Source organism: Arvicola amphibius, chromosome 11 (assembly GCF_903992535.2).
Source record: "Arvicola amphibius chromosome 11, mArvAmp1.2, whole genome shotgun sequence".
Classification (NCBI taxonomy): Eukaryota; Metazoa; Chordata; class Mammalia; order Rodentia; family Cricetidae; genus Arvicola; species Arvicola amphibius.
The window spans coordinates 122,696,650-122,710,817 of record NC_052057.2 but is presented as its reverse complement, the minus strand read 5'-3'; the positions used below and the strand labels follow the sequence as shown (position 1 = coordinate 122,710,817).

The 14,168-nt window shown below is 39.1% G+C and overlaps 1 protein-coding gene across 1 annotated transcript in view; it reads right to left on the bottom strand.

Moving 5' to 3' along the window:
• Nucleotides 1-7,301, bottom strand: part of Mmp16 (matrix metallopeptidase 16) — a 203,579-nt gene extending 196,278 nt beyond the window's left edge. Inside the window, exon 1 of the mRNA XM_038348020.1 lies at nucleotides 7,170-7,301. Coding sequence (XP_038203948.1) covers nucleotides 7,170-7,301 — 132 coding nt within the window. The remainder of the gene's footprint in view (nucleotides 1-7,169) is intronic.
• Nucleotides 7,302-14,168: the final 6,867 nt, after the last annotated feature.

The window sequence follows — 14,168 nt, the reverse complement described above, 5'->3', positions numbered from 1 at the left end:
TCAAGGATGGTTTCAAGAATGACCTCAAAGATCTACAAATAACTTTCCTTAGCTAAAAGAAAACAAGATACATTTTGTTTCTTAGATATTACTTACAAAACTACTTAGCATTTATGATTTTACCTGAATTTTCTTCTTGAGTATATTATCTGAATACTTCATGAAATCAATGCAACCTATTTCTCACAGTCAAAATAAAATAGGTGGTGAGAAAGATAAACTAGCACTCACAAGATGTTTTAAAATGATCTTCCTCAATAGGTAAAATAAAGGTACATTATGCTTAGGCAGATAGGTGATAGTAAGAGAAACAGATAGACAGACAAACCAATAATATTTGAGATGATACATAATAGATGATAGATAGGTAGATAGACAGACAGACAGGTGATAGGTCATAGGTATATTAACTTTGAGAAGCATCCTCAAAAAGACTCTGAAAACCTATTCTATCTTTTTTTTATAAACTACCACTTGTTAGTGATGAATATATTTTTGTAAAATAACATTGCCGTGTTTCTAATACTTAATTTTTTGTATTGGCAAAAGTCTGATTTAAACTTATTTTAAATCATCTGATCTAGGGAGAGTGAGGTAAGTCACTGAAAATGAGGTGCCCTTTGTTGCTAGATACAGTAATGGGGTTTGATATAAGTTGAAACCATGCATAGCCCACCCAAGTCACAAATTTTAGAAAAAAAAATGTGAAACATCTACCTTTGTAACCTAATTTGTTCCCAAATTTAGTAGTAAGTATGGTCAGGACAATTGTCTGTATTCTGTTAATAATGTTTTAAATAAACACTGACTGGCCAGTTACCAGACAGGAAGTATAGGCGGGACAACCAGATAGGAAGTAGAGGCGGGTCAAGAACAGGAGAATTCTGGGAAGAGGGAAGCTCCCGCCGCAGTCCTGTCTAGACACTGAAAAAGGTACTGAGCCATGTGACTAACACAGATAAGAATAATGGGCTAATATACATTATAAGAGTTAATAAGAAGCCTGAGCTAATGGGCCAATCAGTTTATAACTAATGTAGACCTCTGTGTGATTTCTTTGGGACTTAACAACTGCGGGAACCTGGCAGGACAGATACCCAGACAACATAAGTAGATATGTCCCACCCTGACATTTCATGACTATATATACCACATGTTCTGAAGCACAAACTAAGTACTGTAAATTTGGAAATGACTTTTCTGTTAGTTTGGGTTGCTTTGATTTTTATTTTATCTGTTTTTGTATTCTCTCTTTGCTTTGGGAAATTCCCTCAGAGAACAACATAAGAGAAGTATTTATTTGGTTTCACAGCTGGAGAGCACAATTTCCTTGCAGAAAAGAAGTCATGGCTGCAGTATCTTGTGACAACTGGTACTTGGAGCTTCCATTGCCTTTTTGATGTAGTCCATATGTAGGTAATCATGGTAATCTAGAAAAATCCCTCACTGACATATCCAGAGGTTTGTCTCCAAGGTGATTTTGGAGCTGAACAAGTCCGCGAAGGTGACAAATCACTATCCCCATCATTACACACAGTTTAGTTTAATACACACTCCTTAGGAGGCACCAGCGAAGGGATTACTGGCCCATGTTCAAGGCAATGTGTGACAATACAAGAGCCAATGCCACCATCCTGTGACATTTACACCATGCTCCAATATACTCCATCAGGAATCACATTGTCTTTCTCATGGCCACATAAAAAATGATTTTATTAGCTTTCTCTGTGTTTTTAGTAAAGCTCCTTTTTCCTGTTCATTTTTGTAACTTAATATTCAAAGTTTGAATGCAACTGGTCTATGTATTGACTTTTAGTTCTATGTTTAGAAGGGAAGCACTTGGTCCTCAATTGACTAAAGGTGCACAGGCCCTTTGAATTATAAAGAACTATTTATTTTCCATGATCTTACTTCCACTAGGAACAGATTTCAGCAAACTCTGCCTTATAACAGAAGGTGTAAGCTGAACTTGACATTCTATGATAGTAACAGATGACAAGACAAAATGTGAGAATCACATTCTTGAGCTAAACTGTCTAAGAAAAAAAAAACACAGGAATAAAATGTACTGATGTTAGTGTGATTGATTTTCAGTACATTATATTACAAAAACAGAAAAGATATTTAAACGAAACTTTTCAGACTGGCTGACATGTTATAACCTGATAGACTATTATGTAATTTGTTGCCATCATGTCAAAGTTCTATCAATGCTGATTGACAACTAGTAATAATGATAAAGAGTATTGTGTTTAACCATGCAAGAAAATGGTTCCAACAATGTACATGAATATATGCATAGGATATACAGTATTCGTTCAATCATCAAGACACGTTATAAAGGAAATAGTATCCTCATCTCTCAGATACATGAGCTACAACTTCCAGAGACTGATGAGTACTCCAACAGACATGATGAGATAGAAGCCAGGAAATCTAGTCTCAGGATACATGTTCTTCATAAGTACATTACTCCACAAAAGGCAATGTAATAGACATAATTACATCCACAGATACTGAAATAAACTGTAGTGGAAACTAATGAGAAAAGGAACTTTTACAATTAAAATTCACAGGCAATGGGGTCAAAAAATTCCCAAAGGAGCATGAGGAAATAAATCTTTCTTTTCCAGCACTTAATAAATCCAACACATGGAGTCAAATATTTCATGGATAATCATTTCGGCCTGAAAATATTCTAAGCCATTTAGAAATCTTCAGAACATGTACATTGTGAGTAGCTGCAGAGGGTCTTGAAATGAAATCAATTCACATGTAATAGCACTAATCAAAACTTAGAAAAATTATTAGTAATCTGAACAAGTTTATTAAGATTTCTACTTAGTAACTGCATATCCTGAATGAGAAATAGTAGAAACTTCAATACATCACTTTTAACATGACTTTAAAGGAAACAAAACAGCTGTTGAATCTATCTTGGTATTTATTTTCTGGAAAGGTCTAATAAAGAAAATCCAGCTGGACAGGGACCTGCAAGTCTCGGTGCACTTTGCTAGGTGGTGTCAGGACAAGTATGTCTCCTGTGTCTGTATACCTTCCAAAAGGGTTCCTAAAGGACTCTAGATTTGGGCAAAATCTATCTAGGCAACTTCCAGAGAGAACGTCAGAGGCAAAGTGAAACATAGCAAGAAGCAGGAAAGCCCTGGACTGCTAACTCCTGGTCCTCTGGTTATAGATTTTGGCCCTCTGAAACATGTGGAGTGTCTTGTTCAGCCTACAATCCCACAGCAGATACACACATTTATGAATTAGTCACAGGGACACTGTTGCAAGTCAGTGATCAGCTGCTCCAAAACAGACTTACAGAATGCTGAGGGTAGAGATTAGCTGAAGACAAGTTTTTATGAGTAAATGAAATAATGAGTCTTGAACACTTAAGCTAATAGAAACCAAGAAATAAGAATGAAGCATCTCAACATACAGAATTTTAAATCTATAAAACAGAAGTACTTTTATCTTTTAAAGCAGCTCATAATCAATTTTTGGCAATTTCCAATGCAGTGCACAGTTACCCAAATCAAAGGTTGACTATTTACATAGTTCAGATAAGCCTAAAAACTCTGATCAGATAACAACCAGTTATATAAACAAACTACAAGAAAATTTAAGAAATAGTTACACTCACAATGCATAACACTTTTAATAAAGGATCCATATGGATCATAGAATCTTATTTCTTTTATTTAAGGAAATCTTACTTTGCCTTAACAAGACCATTTTTTCTCCAAAACGATAATCATCATATTTCATACTGCTCTGTGAACAATTCAATCTTACAAGGTTTTACCATAAAGCTGCCTCTAAATGTTTTCCCTCTGAGTAAACATGTATCATTGTTTAAAAATCAAACTAAAATTGCTCATATATATGGCATGCTATAAAAGTTGATAAGTTATTGCCATCATGAACTATAATGTATTTCAAATTTTATAACAAAAATCTGTGCACCCCAAAAATAAGCCCCAGAATCATGAAAATCTCCAGTTCCCAGTAATGACGTTAAGGATGAAATGATTTCAAGAGTGTAGGAATTAAATCACAATTTCTTGTTAATAATTTACCTCGGGTTTAGAGTGTCATCCAATGACAGCATTCTTTCATTTTCAGTAAATATTAGTCATGCTACTGCTTTGTAAGGTGGTAACTTAGACTATGACCACTTCAAGGCTACAGAGAGACCTTGGCAGATGAATGTTCACTTACAACTTAAGGAGGGGTTGAGAAATGCAGGGGATCTATCCATAGTACTACTTTAGATAGTATCTGTTTCTTGACTTAATAGATACTCTATTTGCTTATTCAAAAACTCAAACATATCCATTTATCATCAACTTTCATAAGAATATCTAAAAATTTCTAGCATCCGCTCTGAAAGTGGAGCACTCTAAATGCTTATTTTCTTTAAAAAAAAAAATTCAAACAGGAAAGAGTTAACATGAATACCTCTGTCCAACCCCTCCTTCAGGGAAAAAACAAAGGCTTTTTAACTTTAAGTCATGACAAAACTATGGGACAATCACAAATTAAGTTCTGCAATATATAAGTCACTGCAGTCTTAGTTGTCAGCATAAAAACCATGTCTCCACAGCTCTGGTCCCACTTAATAACTTAGGAGTGTTTACCAGAAAAAAAATCAGGATACAAATCAGAATCCTATGAGTCTCAAGCACGATGGATGCTATTACTGCTTTTCTCTTTCTTTTTTTTTTTTAAGAGAAAGGATTGTCTTTGAATCAATGAATTAAAGCAATCTCAGTGTGTATGTTTTGCAACCAAGACTATAGAGCACAATTTCTTTTCTTCTGGAAATGAAATAATGGACTATTCTTCCCTTAAGCATTTCCTATTAGAAAAAACAATATCTAGAAGAAATAGCTAGTAAACTTTCAACAGGCATAATCACTAGTCAAAAATGTCCTATTATCTTGTATAATATTTTGATTTTAATAACAGCTACTTATATGTTTACTATCAGCTATAGTAATATATATGCATACATTCATATATATGTACACACACATATGCTTAGAAATCCAACTGAAGCAGTACTAAATAGCTTACAAAGCTACTTGGAAATAATACAAACTGTGAAACACAATCTCCTATTAATCATTAGAAAACTCCCTTTGTGGTAAGTAAGCTTGCTAAGGTCTCAGAGGGCACATGACTTTTTAGTGCCAACTAAATCTTTGCATTGTGCAATAAACATGGGTGGAATAACTTAAATATTCCCCCTCCAGCGGCAGAGTGGCTCTGCGAACTACCCTTCACATAAATCTTGAGAGACAGAAGGAGATATTTGAAATTCAATATGAAATCATTTTTACAGAAGTATCTCAACCTCTTTCAGGTAACAATATCTGGTTGAACAGACAAAGCTTCCAATAAAAGGAAATACAGTCTAATCTATATTTAGTCTGCTCAAACAAACCTAAGAATCATCAAAACACTGATGTCATTCAATCTTGTAAATGTAAGTTAGAGTTTCCCAAAGCAGGTAGCTATCCACCCAGGCTCAAATTCCCACAGGAAACAAGATACCAGCCAGCACTTACTCTAACTGCCTCCCTCTTACCCCATCCCCACAATCTCCTTTACCACCACATAGGAACAGCCCTTTCTGTATATAACATTATAAACAACAGCTTCCAATTTTATTCCTTCATATTTTGAATCAATCACTCCTTTATTTCGATCAAATTATCCCTTGGTTTAAATACTAATACAAAACTCATAGTAGCATGCAGTTCCAAAAGTTCAAATTTGCAATCAAGAAAAGTCTGAATCTTTCTCTCCATTGTTGTTTTGAAGTAGAAAAATCAAGATGTGGGCTGCAAAGGGTTAAACTATTTTGGTTTTTAAATTGCTCCTTTGAAACATATTCCTACTTAACATCTGCAAACTTCCTTAATTCCTGTGATGATGGCTCTTACTCTTTCAACTATACTGCTTCTGCTCCACTAAATGGAGGCCAAAGGACGGTTCGTAGAAGACTCTGCCCGCACACATGGCACTTATTATGAACACTTTGCTTATAAATCGGTTGCATGAAACATGCTCAAGCCCTGTGCAACAGGTCCTGCTATTGTGTAAACACAAGCTCCTGACACAACAGGAAGCTTCAGCACAGTAACCCAAGTATCACACCAATCAGTGCAGTTGCAATCCTGATTCTTTTGAAATATATGAAGCCATGATAGCTAATTACGAGAAGTTTGTTTTACCCAGACCTTCCCACAGTGTCATCCTTATGTGTAATGAATGCTAATGGAAGGAACTGTGTCAGAGCCCAGGTGTGCACGCCTTTCATTGATGTACTGCACACGACTGGCTTTAGGGCTCAGTTGATGACAGGAAGTGCACTTTAGCAAAGGTCTGACAACTCCGTATCCTTAAGTTCCCTATTGTTTCTGCTGTCTGTTCCCAAAATTATCACAGTCAAACAAATGGCAATCTAAGACTTCTAGGCTTTGTCATGTCAGTGTGAAATCAAATTAAAAACACACCTCCCGAACTATTAGATGGGGCCACGTTTATTTCCACTCCCCTGGGAAGGGAGAGAGTAGGCACTTAAGGTAATGGATTTCATGTGCTCTGTACAGTTAGATCTAGTTACAAGTGTATTAAGTTATGTCTAATAGAAAGACACTGTCTGCCCGAGTGTTTTATCACAAAGTGGTGTTATTAAGCATATCAAGTATTCCCATGCTCTCCTTTAAATCTTTGACTTTTATCCTCCCTTTGTTAGGCACAGACCACAAGAAGAAATATTTCAGGAACAATACCCAGGCGGCACATGATGCCAGCCATCAAGGCTGCTTCCCTAGCTCTGGATCCAGCAAAAACTCAAGCTTCCTTATAAAACTACACGCTTGCTCTAGATAGAGCTTTGCCTCTTCCCTGGCTAAGCAGTACCAGCCTGCTACAATGAGTCTCTGAGCGTGCAGCATCGTGCTTTGTGCAACTGGGGATAACGGATTGTCGGTCTCCAGGCATCCATCACCTACAACACTGGCAAACTCAACATGGGTTTCGGTGGCTGACTGCAAGGGAAACAATGTGCTCAGAGCTACAAGGACCGGCGAGTGAAGGAAAGATTCCAGTGAGCAGTCAGGCGAGGGGAGAGGAAGAAAGCACTGTAGTCTTACCTCCACATTGAAATACTGCTCCGTTCCGCAGACCGTAGCCCATAAAATCCAAAGCAAGGTTTGCAAGAAAAACACCCCTGAACGATGCACGAAATCCAACCTTCTTCCAGTGCTGAAGGCGAGTAAGATCATAGTGAACTGTGCCTGCACGGATGGACGAGCTCCCCTGCGTTTTTCTCCCTCTTTCCCAATGCCCACTCCCTCGTTTCCTTTCAAAAAAAGTCCTCGGGTGGGTAGGGAGCTTGCAGGTTCACCCACCCTTCCAGGAGAGGAGATCAGTGCGGGGACTCGGCAGCCGGGGAGGAGCTGAGGAAAGGCAGGGTCAGCGGTGGCGAGCGTTCACCATCCTCTCCCTGCTGTCGCCCGGAACGTGGCGCCCAAGTTCAGCCGCGGTTCCCGACTCCCAGCGCCACCGAGTCGCAGCCGCCGCCTCCAGCCCGTGCGTCCTCCGCCTCCTCCACCTCCTACGCTGCCGGTGCCCCCAGTTTCTGCGGGAAGGGCCTCCGCCGCTCCCAGCTCACTCTGCTGCTCCTTCCCTCCTCTCCGCTCCCCCTCCAGAATGTTCACCCGTAATCTACATAACTCCTCCTTCTCGGGGTCTGCGACGCTCTCGGGGGCCCCGCGCGTGCACACTCTCCAACCACACGCGCGCGCACGCTCCGTCGTAGACACACACACACACACACACGCACACACACACACACACACACACACACACACGCACGCACACACACACGAGTACACAAGGCCCGAAACACACGCAGGCGCGCTTCTTAAAGGAGACAGTTCGTAAAGGCTGCCTCTTGGCTACCGTGTGAAGCCCCGGATTAAGTACCCGGCCTTCGAGCAGGGCTCTAGTTGGTGATGAACTCTTTTTCCTTATTGCCTGCCCTCATCCAGAAGGTCGATTCACACCTAGGATTCCCCCGGGAGAATCTATTCCTGCATCTCCCCTACACCCGCCCCCTTGCCCTCACATCTAAAAACAAGTGCTCCCCTCCCCAACCAGTGCTTGGGTGGGGCTTGGGCTGTGGACCCTGTAAGAAGCTAAGGAGCAGCCCAGGCCTGGTCTTGAAGAGTATTTGGCATCTTCGTTAGAGGTATTCAAAAAGAACCAGGTTCCTGTGAGTTGCTTGATGGTGTAGACCAGGAACCAGGGCTGTCCAAGTTTATAAGATGGGGATGGCAAATCTGCCATTAAAACTTTATTAGGGTCCCCTAATTCTGTGGTCTGCTATCTCTCAGCATCCTTGTATTCTGCCTAATAGACTGGGAAGTCAGCACAGGATTTCAGTTAGGAGACCAGTCAAATACAGAATCGGCATGAAAGTGCCCCCTTCAAATGAGTGGTGAAGGCGCTGGAACTCCAAAGACAGGATCATTAACACATCTGAGAAAAGAGGTGAGGGCACAGGGGAGGAGGCAGCTGCGGAGCAAGGGTGGGAGCCCAGGAAATAGGAAGTAGCTCCCCCACCCCGGGGGGTGAACAGCTGACAAGGGCGGGAGCAAGATGCTGAGAGCAGTTCAGAGGGAAGCAGGGGGAATCTGGAAGGAGCCCAAAAAGCTACAAGAGCTGGGGGAAGGCTGCTGGCATGCCAGGCTGGCAAACAGGGCCGAGGGAACTTCAGGAGAGGCTGCAGAAAGGTACATGAACCTAGGCAACGTGAGGCAGTGGACAGCGGAGGCACAACTACCAGCCCTTGGCAGGTGACTTTTGACTGAAGAGAAAGGGGGAAGGGAACAAGGCAGGCATCTGTTTGGGGGCAAGGCCAATAAATGTGCTTCTCCTTGGCAGCCAGTAGAGGGAAAGAGGAGCCCACAGGAGAGACAGGCAGCCAGAGCAGTGGGGAGCAGTGTTCCAGGTACGCGACAGCTGCCTAGGCAAAATGGAAGAGAGAAGTGACAAGGTGCATTTCATGGTCAGCCAGTAAAGCAAGGAGCCGAACACAAGAGGTCACAGTTAGTAAACAGATGGAAAAGATTGAAAAAAAAAATAGTTTACCAAGCATTGTGTTGGACAGGAATAATTTGCATATGAAATCTGGCGGGTGGAAGACGGGCTGAAGGCTAAAAGTTTGTTGATATTGATTTAATAGAACCTGTGGGAAATATTTCGCCACGTGAGTTGAGACGCAGGGAACCCTTTGTGACCTTCTTCCGTGAGTGTGTGTGTGTGTGTGTGTGTGTGTGAGAGAGAGAGAGAGAGAGAGAGAGAGAGAGAGAGAGAGAGAGAGAGGAAGACATTAAAAAAACTCCGTCACATATTGCATTCTGTTAAAATTAGAAGACTGTTTCCAGTCATAGTATTTCATTTTATTTTCACAACATCCTTAAGGTGGGTGGGCAGCTGGGTCTTGCTGATCTCCAGCCCGGGTGAAAAAGAAAATCCTAGTCTCAAGGGGTCAAAGTTGTGAGTAACAGAGGAGGGCACCTGGTATTCTTCTTAGCCATCTGTGTGCTTTGACTGACATCACACACACACACACACGTGCACAAACACACATGTGCACACGCACATGTGCACACACAGAGAGATATTTTACATCCCCCTTCTATCCAACAAGATGCAAAGATGATGGCAAAACCCGATTTGAGATCTTCCTTGTCATCTAGCTTCTACTGAATCACCGAAACACATTCAGAAGAGAAATACGTGAAGAAAGAATTCCGAAGGCCTTACTAAATGAGCCAGAATATGAGAGGACTATTATCAAGAAAGTGACGGAGAAGGTGTGGCCTGCTAGGTAGCAAGCAAGGAGGCATTTCTCTAAAGCAACTTGGAAAGGAGAAAGAGATGGATGGTGGCTTACAGAAGTAAGTGAAGGTGGGCTTGCAATGATATATTAAGGGAAGAAATCAAATACAAGAGATAAAATTACTACATATCTATAGAAGGGCATTTTTAAAATTATTCGTGAGGTTATCCATGGGTACAATGCTTATAAAGAGATAATAACACAAAATTATAAAAGCAATCAAAATGGGCAAATGGGATGAGCTCAGAAATCTATGCTTTCAAATAACAATCCTAAGGAAACAAAAGAAATATTCAAAATAGGAAATATTAAATTTAGGAACAGTAAAAATAATTGAAAAGTGAAATTTTGTACATTTACTAATCTGAATTATTGGCATTCACCAGTGACCAGTGAAATGATTTGAGGTTCTAGCAACAACTCACAGGTAAAATATTGTCTCATTTCAGTAATGGAATTCGGGAAGCATAGTTCAGTGAGAGAGATATTTTTAGAACACTGTAAGAATTCAGGTAATTTTATATGAAAGATTGTTTATAGTAGACTGGAATAAGCAACTGATATCCCACCAAGGTCTTTGGAGAAAGCATCACAGAGTGATTCCTAGAATCTTGGAAAGTATATAGTAATGAAATAGGAAGATAAGAAAGGAGAGGACATTTCAGACCTGTTGGGCAGTGAATCAATGAATATGCAAGAAGGCATTTGTAGAGGTGAAGATGTTATGCAAAGGGCAATGCTGGAGCATGTTTGAGCAGTCAGGGTTAGAGGTCACTGGGATGAGGAGCAAGGAGAAACAATGCTTTTCCCTGATAAAGTCCTTAGAGTTTGTTCATTGAGCTTGTTCTGCCTCTGTGTGGTTTGTGAACTATGGAAACTCACTCTCTCAAATTTTTATCTTGTCCTCCTAAAATAACTTCGTAGACAGTTTTCATGCTTCACTAATAAGTCTGATATAAAAATACCTGATATGATCTCAGCTGAAAGCCTACAGATAGGTATTCAATGTTATTGTCAGAGGTTTGTATTTCATTTCTAGCCTATTGACTCTGCTCCCTTTTAAGATCAAGGGATACTGGAAACTTCCTGTCCTCATATCTACTAATATGTGAACTTCTTCATTAGTGGTGTTCTTAGACAGTAGGCTGATAGCCTATCTAAAGTAAATTAAAATAACAAATATCATCTTTCCCTTTAAAAGGCTAATAACATCTTTCTTTACAGTTCCAGTCTCTTGCTGTATATGCTTTTTTTCATAGGCCTTCATGTTAGAGAAATTTCAGGAAACTAATAATCCCATGATTACCCGAGACAAAAGAAAACAGGAGAGGAAACAAATAAGAAAGCCAAGAAAAAATTGTAGTTGCCTCTGGCAAAGGCCAATGGCAATTCAATAAAGTGCCACTTGGGAGAAATAGAGACTGAAACACTAAATAATACCTATATCCTTCCAGAGAGCAATGGCAGATAGTTAAAAGTGAAAAATTCAGTGACATGTTGGTGTTTATAATTGCTCACAAGACAATAGAAATAAATTATGTTCTTTACAGATACCCATGAGCCAGAGATGAATTATATTCTTTATAAATACCGGTGAGCCAGATTTCTAAGACGATAGCCTTAAAATGATTTTTATAGCGTGGGAAGTATTTAAACTGTTCTACCACACCAGTAAATGTACTTCCTTCCATCTTTGCATTAGTTTTAAAGCTTTTAAATAGAGAAAAAAAAATCCAATGCATACCAAATTAGTGTCAAGCCACTGGCATACCATTACTACAGGGGCACACATATGCAAATCAGACCTTGTTATTAAATTTGTTGTTTGGACAAAACTTTAAGGCTTGTGGGTTGTCAGAAATGAATGCTTACTGATTCCGTCAGCTCCCCTGGTGACTCACAATCTTGACAAAACTGGAATGCTCTGTTGTATTGCACAGAGTAGACATTCCTTTCACTGAATCTACCACTGTAATATTAGTAACATCACATTTGAGTAATGTTGGCAAATTCCAACCAGGGTAACCCTTATGGTATGGAAATGATACTCATGTCCTCAGAAATATAATAACATGGGCTATTTACATGACTGATTATTTTGGGCAGCATGGTATTTCTTGACAACACATCTTGTGCAGAGAGGCTTTTCTTACATGATAATTAAGAAAAATTGGAAAGAGGAGTTCAGTGAACAAGATGTTTACTATACAAACAAGAGGATTGATATTAGATGCCCAATAGACAAGTAAATGCCAGACATCATTGATAACCCCAGAATTATCAACTATAGTTATAGTTGATAACTATATATAGTGATCTCTGGGTCTCACTAGCAAACCAATGTAACTGGAAGGAATAGACCCAGGTTTGCTGAGAGATCTTGTCTCCAAAAATAAGGTGGAGAAACAAGGGAGAAGACATCGTGGCAATCATGTTTTTCATCCACATGTGCCTGCATGGAGGAACACACCAGAACATGTAAGTACAAACCTAAGTACAGGCACAGACAAAACACATACACACACTGAAAAGAAAAGAAAAATTGCTATTTGTATCATTGCCAGTGAAAAGAGCTTTTTATCCCCATGATTCTTTGATTTATTCTGTACTTTTCTGCTCCACAATTTTATGTTTCTCCGAGTTTTGATCATTTATTTATTTATCAATTTTTCCTTCATTAATTTTTATGAAATACCAACTACTAATCATATGAAAAGTGAATTAACATGAAGTCATTTCGATTGTTTAGGTTCTAAGATTGATGAGAAGAAAGTCTTGGACTTTAAAGTTGTTTTCATTTGTAATTATTGTTGAAATAAAAATCTGAGAGGACAAAACATTTAAAAAAAAGTTTAGGAAAAATTAGCTAGTGTTTCGGATTGAGCCCAGTTCCTCCTGTTCTCTTGATCTTAGAGTGCTTGAAGTTCAGAGGTCTAAACCAGCTTAGTCTTGTGGGAACGCCTGAAGATAGGGGAAGAAAGGAAATAATGGAATATCATTAGGCCACTGGAGGAATTTCTGTCCTTATCTGTATGGTGCCATCAAGACCAGGCCAGTCCTCAGAAAGTACACTAACATCTTTCATAGTGACTTTAATTTGACGACACCACATACCAGGATTTGTGGGAGTTCATATTCTAATTTGGTTCTCCTCTCATTTACCATTTTACTAACAAAGAGGTTCATCCTGCTTAATACTTTATCATGTACTTCTGACGACTTTTCAAATCTGTTTCTTCACAGTTCTTTGATCTCAAATTCATATCATTTTTTTTTCTTAAAAAGCAGCATATCCTTAAACAAGCTTGCCACTTCTTGTTTATGCTGGTCTCATTTGTTTGTTTTTAGCTTCCTAATTTCAGTCTAGACCCAATACTTACCCAACCTTTGAAATATACCTTTGACTTTTTATGTTAAGTCACGTCCAGTACTGAATCAAAAGCCAGTAGCTATGGCATTATTTTGTTGATTGCAACTCTGATTCATTTTCCTACCTGCACTGTAGTTAACTGTTGTTCCTGTACATGCATGCTCTTGACACTTCATACTTAACATTTGCAGCATTGCAGCCATATGTGTATAAAACGTACTCGGTTTTGTTGTTGTTGTTGTTGTTGTTGTTGTTGTTGTTATTGTTGTCATTGTTTCTAATTGTCTTGCATGCCAATCCACTGGGATGTCTCCTTAGATAGCCTTGTTAACACCTCTATTCTTTACAAAAATTGGAGGAATATTTCTAAAATTTTTCCTAAATTCCTAAATAAAAATAATTCCTTAATAATGAAAGGATAGAAAATTGAACCTCACCAACATTAAGAAAATCATGTGAATAGTTTGTAAAGGAAAAAGTGTATATTTTTATTTGTTTCATATTGTTTTTTATAAGCAAAGTAGCATGATAAATGACTTTAGATATATAAGCAAATGCAACTAAAAAACAAGCCATGTATCTTAGTTAGGGTGTCTATTGCAATGAAGAGAGACCATGACCATGGCAACTTTTACAAAGGAAAACAGTTTCAGAGGTTTAGTCCATTATCATCATGGTAGGACATGGTGGCATGTGTACAGACATGGCACTAGATCTGAAAGTCCTACCTCTTGATTGGCAAGCAAGAGAAACCGAGACACTGAGTATGGTTTGAACATCTATGAAACATCAAAGCCCATCTCCACACAATTTCCTTCAACAAGACCACACCCACTCTCACAAAGTCACACCTCCTAATAGTGCGATTTTCCT